Below are 18191 nucleotides of genomic sequence, written 5' to 3'. Positions count from 1 at the left end.
GGCGAATGCATATTTTACCCAACAATTTTGTCTTAGTGTTTCAAATTTCTCTTCTGGGAATAAATGGTTAAAAGTTTGACATAGAGAAGTGAGCTGCAACAATATCTCTAGTATTATTTCTTCCAAAATGTTTTCATTAATAACATTCTCTTCGATGTGCTGCAAAATCCTTGGAATCGTGTAGTAGCTAGGATGGTTGCTTTTTTTTTTTTTAACATCTTTATTGGAGTATAATTGCTTTACAATGGTGTGTTAGTTTCTGCTTTATAGCAAAGTGGATCAGCTATACATATATATATATCCCCATATCTCCTCCCTCTCGCGTCTCCCTCTCACCCTCCCTATCCCACCCCTCTAGGTGGTCACAAAGCACCGAGCTGCTCTCCCTGTGCTATATGGCTGCTTCCCACTACTATTTTAAATTTGGTAGTGTATATATGTCCATGCCACTCTCTCACTTCACCCCAGCTTACCCTTCTCTCTCCCTGTGTCCTCAAGTCCATTCTCTACATCTGCGTCTTTATTCCTGTCCTGCCCCTTGGTTCTTCAGAACCTTTTTTTTTTTTTTTTTAGATTCCATATATATATGTTAGCATATGGTATTTGTTTTTCTCTTTCTGACTTACTTCACTCTGTATGAGAGACTCTAGATCCATCCACCTCACTACAGATAACTCAATTTTGTTTCTTTTTATGGCTGAGTAATATTCCATTGTATATATGTGCCACATCTTCTTTATCCATTCATCTGTCGATGGACACTTAGGTTGCTTCCATGTCCTGGCTATTGTAAATAGAGCTGCAATGAGCATTGTGGTACATGACTCTTTTTGAATTATGGTTTTCTCAGGGTATATGCCCAGTAGTGGGATTGTTGGATCATATGGTATTTCTATTTTTAGTTTTTTAAGGAACCTCCATACTGTTCTCCATAGTGGCTGTATCAATTTACATTCCCACCAACAGTGCAAGAGGGTTCCCTTTTCTCCACACCCTCTCCAGCAATTATTGTTTGTAGATTTTTTGATGATGGCCATTCTGACCGGTGTGAGATGATATCTCATTGTAGTTTTGATTTGCATTTCTCTAATGATTAATGATGTTGAGCATCCTTTCATGTGTTTGTTGGCAATCTGTATATCTTCTTTGGAGAAATGTCTATTTAGGTCTTCTGCCCATTTTTGGATTGGGTTGTTTGTTTTTTTGATATTGAGCTGCATGAACTGCTTGTAAGTTTTGGAGATTAATCCTTTGTCAGTTGCTTCATTTGCAAATATTTTCTCCCATTCTGAGGGTTGTCTTTTCATCTTGTTTATGGTTTCCTTTGCCGTGCAAAAGCTTTTAAGTTTCATTACGTCCCATTTGTTTATTTTTGTTTTTATTTCCACTTCTCTAGGAAGTGGGTCAAAAAGGATCTTGCTGTGATTTATGTCATAGAGTGTTCTGCCTATGTTTTCCTCTAAGAGTTTTACAGTGTCTGGCCTTACATTTAGGTCTTTAATCCATTTTGAGTTTATTTTTGTGTATGGTGTCAGGGAGTGTTCTAATTTCATACTTTTACATCTACCTGTCCAATTTTCCCAGCACCACTTATTGAAGAGGCTGTCTTTTCTCCACTGTATATGCTTGCCTCCTTTATCAAAAATAAGGTGACCATATGTGCGTGTGTTTATCTCTGGGCTTTCTATCCTGTTCCATGGATCTATATTTCTGTTTTTGTGCCAGTCCCATACTGTCTTGATTACTGTAGCTTTGTAGTATAGTCTGAAGTCAAGGAGCCTGATTCCTCAGCTCTGTTTTTCTTTCTCAAGATTGCTTTGGCTATTCGGAGTCTTTTGTGTTTCTATACAAATTGTGAAAATTTTTTTCTAGTTCTGTGAAAAATGCCATTGGTAGTTTGATAGGGATTGCATTGAATCTGTAGATTGCTTTGGGTAGTATAGTCATTTTCACAATGTTGATTCTTCCAATCCAGGAAGATGGTGTATCTCTCCATCTGTTTGTATCATCTTTAATTTCTTTCATCAGTGTCTTGTAGTGTTCTGCCTGCAGGTCTTTTGTCTCCTTAGGTAGGTTTATTCCTAGGTATTTTATTCTTTTTGTTGCAATGCTAAATGGGAGTGTTTCCTTAATTTCTCTTTCAGATTTTTCATCATTAGTGTATAGAAATGCAAGAGATTTCTGTGCATTAATTTTGTGTCCTGCTACTTTACCAAATTCATTGATTAGCTCTAGTACTTTTCTGGAAGCGTCTTTAGGATTCTCTATGTATAGTATCATGTCATCTGCAAACAGTGACAGCTTTACTTCTTCTTTTCCAATTTGGATTCCTTTTGTTTCTTTTTCTTCTCTGATTGCTGTGGCTAGGTCTTCCAAAACTATGTTGAATAATAGTGGTGAGAGTGGGCAACCTTGTCTTGTTGCTGATCTTAGTGGAAATGGTTTCAGTTTTTCACCATTGAGCATGATGTTGGCTGTGGGTTTGTCATATATGGCCTTTATTATGTTGAGGTAAGTTCCCTCTGTGCCTGCTTTCTGGAGGGTTTTTATCATAAATGAATGTTGAATTTTGTCGAAAGCTTTTTCTGCATCTATTGAGATGATCGTATGGTTTTTATCCTTCAATTTGTTAATATGGTGTATCACATTGATTTGTGTATATTGAAGAATCCTTGAATTCCTGGGATAAACCCCACTTGATCATGGTGTATGATCCTTTTAGTGTGCTGTTGGATTCTGTTTGCTAGTATTTTGTTGAGGATTTTTGCATCTATGTTCATCAGGGATATTGGCCTGTAGTTTTCTTTCTTTGTGACATCTTTGTCTGGTTTTGGTATCAGGATGATGGTGGCCTCATAGAATGAGTTTGGGAATGTTCCTCCCTCTGCTATATTTTGGAAGAGTTTGAGAAGGATGGGTGTTAGCTCTTCTCTAAATGTTTGCTAGAATACGCCTGTGAAGCCATCTGGTCCTGGGCTTTTGTTTGTTGGAAGATTTTTAATCACAGTTTCAATTTCAGTGCTTGTAACTGGTCTGTTTCTATTTTCTATTTATTCCTGGTTCAGTCTTGGAAGGTTGTGCTTTTCTAAGAATTTGTCCATTTCTTCCAGGTTGTCCATTTTATTGGCATATAGTTGCTTGTAGTAATCTCTTATGATCCTTTGTATATCTGCACTGTCCGTTGTTACTTCTCCTTTTTCATTTCTAATTCTGTTGATTTGAGTCTTCTCCCTTTTTTTCTTGGTGAGTCTGGCTGCTGGTTTATCAATTTTGTTTATCTTCTCAAAGAACCAGTTTTTAGTTTTATTCATCTTTGCTATCATTTCCTTCATTTCTTTTTCATTTATTTCCAATCTGATCTTTATGATTTCTTTCCTTCTGCTAACTTTGGGGTTTTTTTGTTCTTCAGGTGTAAGGTTAGGTTTTTTATTTGAGATTTTTCTTGTTTCTTGAGGTAGGACTGTATTGCTATAAACTTCCCTCTTAAAACTGCTTTTGCTGCATCCCATAAGTTTTGGGTCATCGTGTGTTCATTGTCATTTGTTTCTAGGTATTTTTTGATTTCCTCAGTGATCTCTTGGTTATTTAGTAGCATATTGTTTAGCCTCCATGTGTTTGTATGTTTTACAGTTTTTTTCCTGTAATTGATATCTAGTCTCATAGCGTTGTGGTCAGAAAAGATACTTGGTATGATTTCAGTTTTCTTAAATTTACCAAGGCTTGATTTGTGACCCAAGATATGATCTATCTTGGAGAATGTTCCATGAGCACTTGAGAAAAAAGTGTATTCTGTTGTTTTCAGATGGAATGTCCTGTATATATCACTTATGGACCCTTAATTCTATTCCATTGATCTGTATGTTTGTTTTTATGCCAGTACCACTGTGTTTTGATTATTGTAGAGTTATGGTAAGTTTTGAAATTAAGAAGTATGAGTCTTCCAACTTTGTTCTTCTTTTTCAAAATTGCTTCATCTATTTTGGGTCCCTTGCATTTTCATATGAATTTTAGGATCAGCTTGTCAATTTCTGCAAAAAAAAAAAAAAAGCCATTTGAGATTTTGACAGGGATTGCATTGAATCTGTAGATTAGTGTGAGTACTATTGCCATCTTAACAATATTAAGTCTTCTAATTGATGAATATGGGAAGTCTTTTCATTTATTTATGTCTTTTTTAATTTCTTTCAACAATATTTTGCAGTTTTCAGTGTACAAGTTCTGTATTTCTTTTGTTAAATTAAATCCATAATATTTTATTCTTTTTTATATTATTATAAATGGAATTGTTTTCTTAATTTCATTTTCAGTATTCATTACTAGTATACAGAAATACAGTAGATCTTTTGTCTTGCAACCTTTCTAAACTTGTAAATAGTTTACTTGTGTGTGTGTGTATGTATTCCTTAAGATCTTCTATATAAAAGATTATGTCATCTGCAAATAGAAATGAATTTACCACTCTCTTTTCATTCTGGATACCTTTTATTACTTTTTCTTGCCTAATTGCCCTACCTAGACCCTCTAGTACAAAGTTGAATAGAAATGGTGAGAGTGGATATTATTGTCTTATTCCTGATCTTAGGAGGAAAGCTTTCAATCTTAAACCATTAAGTATGATGTTAGCTATGAGTTTTTCTTAGATAATTTTTACCAGGTTGAGGACATTTCCTTCTGTTCCTAGCTTTTTGATGATTTTATCATGAAGGGGTTTCGGATTTTATCTGTATGTAATACTCTCTGGCATTTTTTTTTTTTTTTCACTTAACAGTATATCCTGGAAATCACTCCAGATCTGTTCATAGAGATTTTCCCCCCATTTTAAAAAACAACTGTATAGTTTTCTCTTGTGTGTATATACTTGTGAATGTAACTTAAGTGTAAAATTAAATATGACGGGGCTTCCCTGGTGGCGCAGTGGTTAAGAATCCACTTGCCAATGCAGGGGACATGGGTTTGAGCCCTGGTCCGGGAAGATCCCACATGCCACGGAGCAACTAAGCCCGTGTGCCACAACTACTGAAGCCCTTGTGCCTAGAGCCCATGCTCCACAACAAGAGAAGCCACCACAATGAGAAGCCCACACACTGCAACGAAGAGTAGCCCCCACTCACCGCAACTAGAAAAAACCCACACGCAGCAACAAAGACACAGTGCAGCCAAAAATAAATAAATTTTAAAAAAAATTAAATATGACTTTAGGAAGTCAACTTTCCAGATGGTTCTTAAACATTCTTTAAGCTTTATGAATTCTATATAGCTCACCACATTTACCACTTAGCACAATTTATTTGCCTCTATTTCTCTATTTTTACTCTTTACATTAATAAGTATAAGTTTATGAGTATGGCAAGAATACTCAATCTCCACTTCTACTGCCAAATACTAATGCCCATAGAAATCAAATACTGAAGTAGAAAATAGGGATAGAGTGAGTTGTATTGATTTTTAAAAATTCAACGCCCCAAATCTTAATTCAGTACCTACTTTAAGTTAGGCTCATCAGATAATACTGAGGTACGATTCATACTCCTGAGGAACTTACATCTGGTGTATAAAAGGGGGAGAGGCTCATAAGTGGTTCAAATACAAGGAATAGTAGAGGTTCAACAAGCTATAGAAGGAATTTAAATAAAAGAGAGGTCACATCTGGGGAGCCAGGAAGGGCAGCACAGAGTGACGGGGGGGCATTTGGGAAAACCTGAAGGATGAGTTTTTTGACTGGTAGAGATGACCCTTCAGATACTCAAGCATAGTATGAAAGGGCAGATGAGTACTAGGAAAAAATGGGAAGCCCAGCTTGACCCCACCTGTGGTTTTCATGCATAGTTGACATATGGAATTTTTTATTCAGTTAACTTAATCTTATGAAGAATACCAATATGTAAGACAGATGTAAGTGGGGTTTTCCAGGTTGAGAGGCTTATAAGTCACTCCCTGAGATTCATCCAGGAAGCAAATGGTAAAAGTCACTGGATAGGAGGACAGAGCAGGGTGGGAAGGCATTAGAGTAATAGCCTGGAAAGACTCACAGCACAAGGAGGGGTAGGAAGGCATTAGGGTTATTTATATACATATGAATATGTGAATATATATAGTAATATATATGTGTGTATATTTATATACTCTTCTACAAATGTGGGACAGAAGAGGTCTAATGATATAGTAAGGAGGAATAAATGATGGAGACATCGAGAAGGAACAAGAGGAAGGGAAAGGAGGAAGGAAGGAAAGAGACAGAGAGAGAATAAAATTGTTACTGTTATCAAAGCCAAAGATGGAGAGTGTTTCAAGAAGAAATGAGTCACCATGGAAGAGGTACAGATGGCAAATAAGCACATAAGACAGTGTTCAACAGCATTAGTTATTAGAGAAATGCAGTTAAAACCCCAGTGAGCAACAACTGCATACCCACTAGACTGGTTAAAAAAATTTTTTTTTAAACCTCTTTATTGAAGTATAATTGCTTTACAATGGTGTGTTAGTTTCTGCTTTATAACAAAGTGAATCAGTTATACATATACATATGTTCCCATATCTCTTCCCTCTTGCATCTCCCTCCCTCCCACCCTCCCCATCCCACCCCTCTAGGTGGTCACAAAGCACCAAGCTGATCTCCCTGTGCTATGCGGCTGCTTCCCACTAGCTATCTATTTTACATTTGGTAGTGTATATATGTCCATGACACTCTCTCACCCTGTCACATCTCACCCCTCCCCCTCCCCATATCCTCAAGTCCATTCTCTAGTAGTAGACTGGTTAAACTAACTATTCTGAGTCTTGGCAGGATGTGGAGGATCTGGAACTCTAATACACTGCTGATGGGAATGCAAAATTGTCAGTTACCTTGGAAAACAGTTTGGCAGTTTCTTAGAAAGTTAAACATATATTTACCATATGATTCAGCCATTTTACTCCTAGGTATTAAGAGAAATGAAAGCACACGTCCATACAAAGACATATGTAAATGTTTATAGCAGCTTTATTTAAAATAGCCAAGAACTGGAAAAACACCCAAATATCCATCACCAGGTGAATGGACAAACAAATTGTGGTATATTTGTACAATGGAGTATTACTCAGCAATACAAAGAAATGAATTATTGACATCTACAACAATATGGATGAAGCCAGACCAAAAAAAGAATATATACTGCATGATTCCATTTATATAAAATTCTAGGAAATGCATTCTAACCTATAGTTGCAGAAAACAGAGCAGTGGTTGCTTGAGGAAGGGGGCTGGGTGGTTGGGATGGCTCTGGTCATTATTTTGATTGCAGTAATGGTTTCACAGTTGTATACATATGCCCAAACTTATCTAACTGTACACTTTAAGTATGTGTTGTTTATTGAATGTCAATTATACCTAAATAAAGTTATTATTTTTAGGAGGAGGAAGAGGTGAAAGAGCAGGAGGGAGAGGAGGAAGAAGTTGATAGAGTTAAATGTAGAGGGAAGAACCAGAAGAGTAGGAATTAAAATGAGGCTATTTTATATTCTCAGAAGTTCATTGCTGACTCTGAGAGAGCAGTTCTAAGGGGGTTAGAGTCCAAAATACCATATACTGGGTGGCTTAAACAACAGAAATTTATTTTTTCATAGTTCTGGAGGCTAGAAGTTCAAGATCAAGGAGCCAACATGATCAGCTTCTAGTGAGAGCTCTCTTCCTTGCAGATGTCTGCATTTTCACTGTCCTCACAAGGCAGAGAGAGAGAAAGTTCTGGTGTCTCTTCCTCCTCTTATAAGGACACCAGCCCTATCAGATTCGGGCCCCACCCTTATGACCTCATCTAACCCTAATTACCTCCCAAAGGCCCCATTTCCAAATACCATCACTGGGGGTTAGGGCTTCAACGTAAGAATTTAGGGGGAGACACAAACATTTAGTCCATAATAACTCTTTAAGAAATTGGGTCAGAATTGAAGAGGAAGCTTGAGGGGTCGGAGAATTAGGAATAAAATAGATGAGATCATATTTGTAGGAAGGGACTGGAAAAAAGGAAGAAATTGAGGATAGAAACAAAAGATGGTCATGGTTGGGATTTTGAGTGCAACTTGAGGGAGTCAAGGATTTAAGGGTTCAACTTAGCAGCTTCTATGGTCCAGGCAAGGCGGTGAGCTAAGTGATGGATATACCTGAGCTCATGGATCCTCTCAGCAGCCCTAGGAGATGGAGGACATCATCCCCTTTTTCTAGGTGAGGAAACAGGTTTTGAAAGGTTAGGGAACAGAGCCAAGATCACCAGCTGAGTGTCAGCACTAGGATCTGATTACAGAGCTTATTTTCTTCCCTCTTAGCTCACTCATAGCCTTTTGAAGACCTCTTGAGTCTTCTGAACTGGTATATTCTACTATTTCCAGGAGACTGGGATAGCCCAAGAGTCTTCAGAAAAAGTCAAGATGGAAACTTTAGCCTTTTTAACCCCAGATTTTTTTCTTTTGTCTCATTTTCCTTAAGTGTCCTTAGTAATTCAGCTATGGAGAACTTATTTCTTTCTTTGAAGAAGAATAGTCTTTCCTTTGAAGGCTTAATATTTTTCTTTTAGTTAGTATTTTAGAAAAATGTAAAAGAATTCCATCCATCATGCCCTGTAGCTCCATAACCAATAGGAATATTGGAAGATACAGATTTCCCTTTTTTTCTTCCCCCTCTTCCTTCCTCACCCTCCCTCCACCTCTCCCTCCCTCATTATTACATTGTGCAGGGCAGCATATACAGCCCACCTCCATCTGCTTAGGCTATACAAGAATGGGAACCCTGAGATGATTTTTCAGATCTTGCAGCCATGAAGTTCATCAGCTGTATTTCTTGAGAGGGCACCATACAAAGCACTCCAACTAACCACCTTGTAAAATGGAGAGTTTTTTCTCAGAGCACCTTAGACAACTCTATTCTGGAAATAGTCACACTTAGTGCCTCACCCCTTCATTGTGCAAAATGGTATCTCTCTTCTGTTCGCTCCCTTACTCTCTCCTCTCCTCCCCTTCTCTTCTCTCCCTTCCACTCCCTCCCACCCCCAGTGTATCCAGACATTTACATTATATTTGGGGTCAGTTATGGCTGTGAGATAATTTTACAGTCAGTACCACAGGACTTAAAATCCAACAAATTTAATTCACTTTGGTTTGAAATATTTTAAGAAATAAGTTCAGGTCTGAGAAATCATAGTGGAATGGGTCCAACCAGAAGAAGAAATTCCAGAATTGTGAATGGCATAGAAAGCATGCTGTTAGCCGCAACTCCAAAAGTTCAGACACACTTATTCATCCTTCAGAAAGATTCCAGGCTACCAAAAGGTACTGCATGGGGGTGGCGGTGACGGGTTGTTTATAATAACAAAAGTATCCTCTTTCAAGTCAGTTAATAACAGTATTATGGGATTGAAGGATGCCTAAACTCCCAGAGTCACCAGCATGTGTTAAATTGTTAAGACCTTGTCTGAAAACGTTATAAAACACCGAGAAGGCTCAGCTCCTTCTAATATGCTCCAGTCTATGAAGGAGAGTCAACAGTTACTAATTTCAAACTCTTTTCTCTTCTCCCTCTTCTCCTTTCTCTTTCACTTCCCTTCTTCCCCTCCTTCTTCCCTCTCTCTATATTTTTCAAATTCCAACGAGGGTAGAACATAAGGAAGAATATGAGCATGTCCAAATTTTCCACGTCTATCTTAAACAGAAAAGCATAGAACTACCCTCACTATTCTAACAAGGGTTTTTCCATTGCTTAGAATAATAGAATGGTACATTGTTAGAGAGGCACGGCCTCTACAGACATATATAAACCAGGGTTTCCCTATTATATCTTGATCTCATATTCTGTAATAATTTGTATTACAGAATATGAGATTTGTATTCTGTAATAATTATGAATACTCTGAATATTTTATTGAGGCATACCAATGAGACTCTAGTCTAATTCTGGCAAATTTAGAATGAAAAAAAAATAACAGGCAAAGCTACTCTACTCCTCAAGATGCCATTAATCTGACACATGGCCAGAGTTTGAGTGTTCTAAATTCACATTCCCAATGTGTGGATGGGAGATTTAAGACCAATGTGTCTAGTCAAGAGGACCCTTAGGAGGCCACTTCAGTCCAGGTACCCCTACAGTTCAGACCAGGAGGGCACAAAGGGACCTTGGGAGTACAAACACTGGGCCAGGCTATGAAGTTTGGGAGTGAGGAGGGACTGACGATGCATGCTTCAGGCACATGGGGGTCCCCAGCAAGGATGGTGACATATCAGCAGCCCCAGTGAATATAAGAGAAACACTTGGAGCAGGTAAGAACCACAGAAACAGAGCCACCTGATCTCCTGCGGCAGTGCCCAGTATGCAGCCCCAGGTGTTCCTGTCCACCAGAGTCTTATTGTTATATGTCCATTTACCTCCTGCCTTGGGCTCACATGTCTCTGTTCACTTGTCAGGGCTCTGGAAGCTTTCGTGTCTATTCAACTAGAAAAGGTGGGGCTGCGGGACATGATGCTGAATGCCTTCCTCCTCAGGAAACAAGCCATGGCTGACAGAATGAAGAACCTCGTGAGTGTAGTAAGAAGGGCTCCCTAAAGATCGCATCATCTTTTACATTTGAGCAAATAAAAATTCTTAACTTGGAACCTGTTGCTTTCAACCTATTTGGATAGAACCATTGAAAATATAAAGAAATGAAAAAGAGAGTTCAATAAGAAATAGAAAGGAAGGAATTCAAGCTAATTGCAGTCTAGTTTTTAAAATATGTGCATTTTTCCAAGGGCACATTTTGTTTTGTCGCTTTCTAAGCAGAACTAGTTTCAGCACCTGCTCTGGAACATTTGACAACTCCTGAGTGACCCACAGGTGCTTAGGGGGTTTAGACAAGGTGTGCAAGGGCTCTTGCCATCAAATTCACCTGTTATCTTGGTTTTTCAGACACTACCACCATGTTTCTATTAAACAGTTTTATACTAACCTAATCTTTTGAAAAGTATTATGAAATTCAAACCTTTGTCAATTAAAAGTGTTGCTTAATTTTATGGATATTATTTCATTATTCATTAATTTTTTGATGAAGAAGTCCTTAGGCTAATACATAGTTATTTGGGAACGAAATGACAAGGTTTACAATCTCTAGGCTTTGTCCATACCTGTGACTGAAAAGGAAGGACTTCAATTTACCTAATCAAGTTCTACAAATTGGATATGATGGAGGCTAGACCTTCTAGATTACTGCTGAGCAGTAATGGGGGCAAAGGACTCCTTTTGATAAGTAATTAAGTAAATTACTTTGATAAGTAAATTACTATTTTAACTAAAATATTCAAAAAATATTGACCAAGTGAAAAATATATTAGCTCATCAACTGCCCTTTAGGAATATCCGATGCCTATCAGATTAGAAAGGGTTCAGACAATATAATTGTCAGTTTTGTCAAGGTCTGGGATTTTAGCCTACTTATAAGCTAATAAGTTAGCCTGTTACTGTTCTGAGGATGCTGGCAGAGGACACAAGACTCCTAGGTCAGAGACAAAGAACTTTGTTACTCACAGCAGAGCCAGCCTCATGAGCCTCATGTTTGTGTCATTTCCTTTTGCCTCCCAAGTCCCACAGGGGCAACATGGAGGAGCCTAGGTACACACAGTTTTGTGTCACAGTTGAGTAACATTGAGCTTGGGAATCCGTCTCTTTTATAGCAAACCTGCTCTTTTTTCTAGAGAGAGATGTTACCTCATCCCTCCAGACTGCTCTCTGCAAACATAATCCTGAGAAGTGGTTCAGGTAAAGAGTGGTAAGGGCCTTGAATTCTTGGCATACTCATAAGATGTGCTGGAGTAGGAAAGACCCACAGAGGAATATCTCCCAATAGGTTGACCTTCAGAAAGAATATCTCAACTTGTGGCCTTCTCCTCCTTTAAGTTAGCTATAAGTTTGTACAGATGTATTAGCTTGGGGAATTCTTATAGCCAACTGTCTAATAGGAAAACTGTCATTCTCTTTTATCACAGGATGAAATTGGGAAAGTCAAGAGAGACGTTATAGTTGAATATTGCCAGAAGTAAGTATAGTATATGTGAACTACACAGGCTGATTTATGACTGTGAACTCAATAAACAACAGTATTATACAGAAATCCATACAATTAATCAGCTGGTTTGTGTTTAAATAAGCCACAGTCCTACTGGATAAAAGCAAATTAAACTGTCTTCTGACACACACAGGAAGCAGTATCAGAAGTGACAGCTAAGAGACACTTGGAAGAGATCCATGCCTCTGCCTTCAGACAATAGCAACCTGACCAAGACAGAAGTTTCTTCTTGACAGAGGTCCTCTATTCTCTTTGAAAAGTCTCCAGGGACTTATATCCTGGAACTTCCGTGAGAGATGGAACAACTTGGATTCACCTCTGCACATCATCTTTTCTTCTGACTTTTTAGGTTCAACCGCCACATGTCTCACTATGCTCTTCGGGGGCAGATCATGGCATACTGCAACAGCCTGAGAGCCCTGCTGGATGATTTCCCTACCATCAGAGATACCTTTTTCGTGGTGGGACAACCACAAGAAAAGAAGGGGTCGAGGGACTCCAAGGAGAGCCTCAAGACTGACCCCAGGTGCAGAATTTTCTTTAGAGCTTGTTATTCCCCCTCCCCATCCCACTTCTCCTAGGGGAGAGGTTTGTTAAGTTTGGTATGGAAATCTTGCTCCTTTTAACGTATTTAACCTTGATCTTCTGGTCCAGAAGGGGAAAAGAAAGAGCTAACACTCCAAGAATAAGCATATCTTTGTATTTGAACGCAAAAAGAGTTCTTTGTTCATGGGCTGTTTGACTGCTTTTTCAATCTATGAAGTTTCGTTTACCCCTGGAGTACCCAGAGATTTTCATCAGTCACACCCTTTTACATAAGCCAGCATCTAAAATAAGCACACAAATAAGTAAACTTAATCTGGAACTGTTCTGGCTTCAAATATTTTACTCAGTGGAGTAGAAGAAATATTCAGGAAAAAACAAAACAAAACAAAACAAAGCAAAACAAAACAGTGATACTCCAGTGCTTTGGATAAATCAGTGTCCTTCTGCACTTCACTGATAGAGAAAAATATATATATATGTAGAATGATATTAAGTGATAAGAGTGGAGCTGCTTCCATACCACCTTATCATGCCTTATCCAGTTTTCCAGATGTTCGTAATTCAGCCTACCTAGAGTTCATTCACTTGGATGGAGGAGTTGGCATACCTGTGTTGTAAGTAATCAAATTTCCTTTGAGGAAAAGAAGGGGGTATTACACAGTTACACAGCCTCCAAGAGGGAGCAAAAACACCCTATAGGGTGAGCTGCCTTCCCTCCTTACTCTTTCCCTTTTGGCGTGGCACAGAGTTTAGTTCTGAGTAAGAGAAATAATAAATATGATCACAGAACAGAAAGATGGAAGGGAATTGAAAGACCATTTGTATCAGACCACTCTTTCACTCACTTATCATTCATGGATTATTCAACCATTATTTGTTCAGTGCTTACTTAGTACCAAGCACTTTGTTATGTATACTGGAGTTACAAAGGTGAATAAGTCATTTTGACTCTGGCAATAAATTCAGTCTAGTGGAGGAAATCTCTACAAACAAGTCACTTCAAAGATTTCAAAGATAACATGTTAGAGTTATGTGAAAGTCCTGTGAGGACACAAAAGAGGAAGTGTTAAACTCTAGCCCAGGGCCTCAGGGAGAGAGTCAAAGAAGAGGTGACAGGTAAGTTGGAGTTCACCAAGGAAAAGGTGATGATAGAACAGACTAGAGAATGCTAGAGAATCAAAGAAGTTGAGTCTCTGCCCTTGGCTGACTGATAGCTGGCTATCAAAATAGTGGCCAGTCTGACCTTGATACTTATAAGGTGACCAGTTTGTGGATTACCAGTGTTTTGTCTCATGAGCCCAGCCAGTACATTCACTTGGGTAGAATTCAGGATTTACCTAATGGAAGAATGCATTAGAGAGAGAAGCAGGGCAAAAAATACCTCAGGAGACGGATAATTTTGTTGAAAGTTTGACTGGACATCTATTGCCCAGTGAGGCCGAAGTGCATCTTTCTTTCATATAAAAACATCACAGGATAATCCTCTAAGACTTCTTAGTTCCATTTTCTCATCCACCCAATAGCCATGTCAACCATTTATAAACCCAACCTACATTTGGATCAAATTTTTAAAATAGTTTACAGAACTCTAACCGTGAGTTCACTGCCTTCTTATTTAGGATAAATGGATTACGGAAGTCTATTTTGGTTTCTGATCTGTTTTATTTGCAGCCACCAAATAAGGAGGTCAAGATGTAGAGAGGGAAAAAAAAAAAATCTCTCCAACTTGCAGGTTTTGCTCTATTCCGTTATTGGTTTTTTTTGTTCGTTTTTTTTGTTGTTGTTGTTGTTGTTGTTTGTAGATGATGTGTGTTACCTAAAGATTAAGGGAAACAGTCATTTAAGGGGGAGAGGCTAGAGCCCTAAATCATCTGGTCAGTTAATGTGTGATCATTTCAGGACAGGGCTTTGGTCTAGGAAAGTGTGAGCAAAGGGAGTGCCCACCCAGAGCCCAAGTCATATAGTCAGGCAGTGGATGAACAGCAACTGATACAGATTCAGCAATTCTCCACTACCCCCATCTCCTGCTTCCTAAAATCTCTAGATTTTAACATGTCCCTTTTAATACACTCACATGAAATGGAGCATGGAGAAAGGAAGTTCTGTCTTCTGTGGAAGTTTGGAAAAGGTACTGTATATAATTCTAATGCTAACCCTAACCCTAACTCCAAAGTCTATGATTCCATGCATTGAGTATTAATAAGAAATGAACCTCAGCCACAAGAAGGTATAGTAGAGAGAGCCATGCCCGAGAATTAGAATGTTGGACTTTACCCGGCTCAGTCATAAGTTGTTCTGAGGTCTTGGGCAAATCACTTTTCTTCAATCTCTGGATTTCAACTTTCCATCAAATAAGTGAGGAGATTGAAGCAGCTCTCTGAAGTTAAACATGCTAAGTTTCTTAGTGCTAAATTGTCTAGAGCTTTATTCCAAGGAATAGGACTGCTCAGGAAAGACTTGCTGGGAAGGGAGCCATCTAAGAATGTTCATGAAATGATCGATGGGAATCATCCCAGGTCAAGATTAACTAGAGATAAAGGGACAGAGTTGAGGAATGAGGGTCATGGAGAACAGAGGTCCTCACCTTATTCCTAAAATAAGGAGTTGTGTTAGATCAAGGATAAGAAATGTTTTATTTTAAATGTCAATTCTGTGTCCTGCTGTATTAGTGTCCTGCTGAGGACTCTAAGACATCCCAAGCTTGTGAGATTGTTGTGATTGATTGGCAGTGTCATACCATGGTCAAGGAAAGGGAGAAAGGAGGCCTCCCTGCTTGTGTTTGCCATCCCCTTGACGAGAAGAGCCCCATAAATTCTGTAGGTTTAAAATTCTAAGATGCTACTTAATCCTTAAAGGCTGTAACATACTGTTTAGTTTTAGCAGAGACACCCTGCCCCTAAACCAGAACCTAAATAGAAGAGGAGCCAAGGGAAGCTCTCCTCCAACGAATGATGCCCCTTGAGGGCTCTATGTCCTTCATGGCTCTAGAGGAGACGGGAGTCTGGAGACTGGGATGACACTTGGCCACACTCCCAGGAGCCATGGCGCTGGCTGATAGAGGAGCGAAGAAGGGACAGAAAGAGAGGACACTAACGTTCAAGCCCTTACTGTGTGACAGCCAGATCCACCACTATGCCACACTGCTGCTTTATGAGGATTAGAAGAAAGCACGGTTTCCCCCGGGCAGGGGTAGCCCCATGCCAGGGTGCAGAGCTTGGCAAGTAAAGTATAGGCTGGATCTCAGCCACTTCTGGTTGCCTCAGGGCACAATCTGAACAACAGTACATGGTAGCCTTGGTGCCAAGCACTGTATAGCAATGAATTAGACATGGTTCTTTCCCTTTAGGCAAGGGGAAATAGGCAATTACAGTACGTTGTGATAAAGAATAAAAGTATAATGAAAGCACTCACCAGGAAATATTCAGTATTATCTGAAGGATCAGGGAGGTGGGGATGAGGAGCTAGGTGGGCTTCAGGGAAGAGGGGACACTTAACCAGGGTCTTGAAGGATGACTAGTGTTTCAGGTGCACAAGGAAAAGAAATTCAGTGCAAGCTGGGAGACCCGCATGTGTAATGGCACAGAGATATGAGACAGCATGTGGACCTCCCAGTGGTTCCTGTCCAGGGTATGTGAGGATGAGTTAGGGAAGCAGAATGTACAGCACGAAGGGCAAGATCCAGAAGTCTGCCATTTGTCCTTCAACAAACAGGGAGAAGGGGGCAAGATGATTGTCAGTGACCATTTAGGGACCTACTAAAACTGTACAGACAGGAGATGTTTAGGAAGTGAAATCAGCTAGGCCAGGTGCTAGATTTAATGCAGAACTGAGTGAGGAGAAGGAAGAGGAATCTAGGATGTCACCCAGAGTCTCTGGCTTGGGTGAATAAAAAGATGGCAGTGTTGCTATTGTTTAATGGGTACAGAGTTTCGGTTTTGGAATATGGAAAAACAATTTTTCGGGACATAAATGGTGGTGATGGTTGCACAACAGTGTTAATGTACTTCATGCCACTGAAATGTGCACTTAAAAACAGTTAAAATGGTAAATTTTATGTTATGTATGTTTTATCACATTTTATAATGGAGGAAAAAAAGAATGGTAATGCCATTAAGGGAGAGATATGGAGGGGGAGATAATGAATCACAGCTCAGAAGCCCCTGTTGTGAATTTCTTCCCTTGGTCTCCCAACAAGTCTCAGACGCTTCTTATTCTGGATGTTTTCCACTTTCACATACTTCCATTCCTCCATGCTTCTATCATAGCATCATGCTCTCAGGTCTAGCTGCCTCTGGAATGTAAGATCCTTGAGGGCAGAGATTGTCTTCACTTCATATCCTGTGTGTGTGCCTGTGCCTTTGACCTTGGTTTGAAAGGGAGGATGGGGAGGGGAGAGTGAGCCCACAGGAAGTGGGGGCAGTTCCAGCCCCTTTAATTCAATTATGAAATAACAGACCATGTCATCATCTGCTGCTAGGAATTTGGTATGAGGCTTAAGGAAGACTTGGAGCTGATGAAAAAAGGAAATGGACATGAGAGCTGATCAAAGGAAAGAAAACCAATTTTCCCTGGCATGACACATCTCAGGCTGGAAACCATTTATTTGTTGTTGCATCAATGCAATTAGCGGTGTGATTTCCTCTAGCTGTGCTCAGCAGCATGCAACTAGAAGCAGAAAGCAGACTAGCTAGAGGGACCCAGAGCTGGGGTTTTGCTAGATAAGTGGGTCATGAGTACAAAAAAGCAGAGAACTGAAGGTGCTGGTGGGAGAGTAGTTCATGTGCTTGGCTGTGAGACCCAGTGTGGGTAGGGAAGGGAGTCGTGGGGGTCAGAATGGAACTGACAGATGGAAGGGGAGGCCAGAGGGCTGGATGACATCAAGGAGCATATTTTGTGGGGATGAAGGAGGTTTAGTGGGAGTGAATGAGTGAGAAAACTGGAAGAATAAAAGGTTGAGCTGGGAAGTAGGATATTTGAGTTTAAGTCTTTAGAGGTGATATGGTTCCAGGTGATGATAAGGTCTGGAGTGTGGCCCTGGAGTGGGTGGTGAAGGAGAATGGAGGTGAAGGGGGTGATGTTGAGCAGGTCAAGGAATTGTCAGGCCACTGAGTTGATGGGCCATCACAAGCGGGGAAGAATCTTCCTTGCAGGGCTGAGAACCAGGCTTTGCTCCTGCACTGAGCACCTAAAGCTTTCTGCTGCCCTCTCTGTCCCCCTTCAGTAGAGGGCTACCTGCTGCAGGCAGGGGTAGAAATGGCAGGAAATAACGGATGAGAAGGAAAGGATAACATTTGGTAGAGGGCCCTGTGGCTCCAGGAACACATGTGCTTCTCAGAGGCCAAGACTGAGTTCAGCCACACTGCTGCCAGCCCCATGGCCCACAGACCTGTGTGCTCAGACATGGGCCTTATGACTTTTTATTGTTGATAGTGTTTCCTTGGGGCACCTTCAAACAAATAATAGAGATAAGACGAGCTTAAGCTGGTTTTGACCTACTCCAGGACAGGATAGTCTGACTTTGTGGTTGCTGAAATAAGAGAAGTTCTCCAAACTAACACCACCATACTTTGTTCCTGAGCTTCAAAT

The 18191-nt window shown here is 39.8% G+C and overlaps 1 protein-coding gene across 1 annotated transcript in view; it reads left to right on the top strand.

Moving 5' to 3' along the window:
* LOC137769136 (uncharacterized) overlaps positions 1-16364 on the top strand; it is a 48715-nt gene extending 32351 nt beyond the window's left edge. The window contains 4 exon segments of the mRNA XM_068550842.1: positions 10426-10537; positions 11980-12029; positions 12409-12585; positions 16232-16364. Of these exon segments, the coding sequence (XP_068406943.1) occupies positions 10426-10537; positions 11980-12029; positions 12409-12585; positions 16232-16364 (472 nt within the window).
* Positions 16365-18191: the final 1827 nt, after the last annotated feature.

The sequence above is a fragment of the Eschrichtius robustus genome, chromosome 9, assembly GCF_028021215.1.
Source record: "Eschrichtius robustus isolate mEscRob2 chromosome 9, mEscRob2.pri, whole genome shotgun sequence".
In the NCBI taxonomy this organism is placed as follows: domain Eukaryota; kingdom Metazoa; phylum Chordata; class Mammalia; order Artiodactyla; family Eschrichtiidae; genus Eschrichtius; species Eschrichtius robustus.
This window is presented reverse-complemented; position numbering and strand designations above follow the sequence as displayed.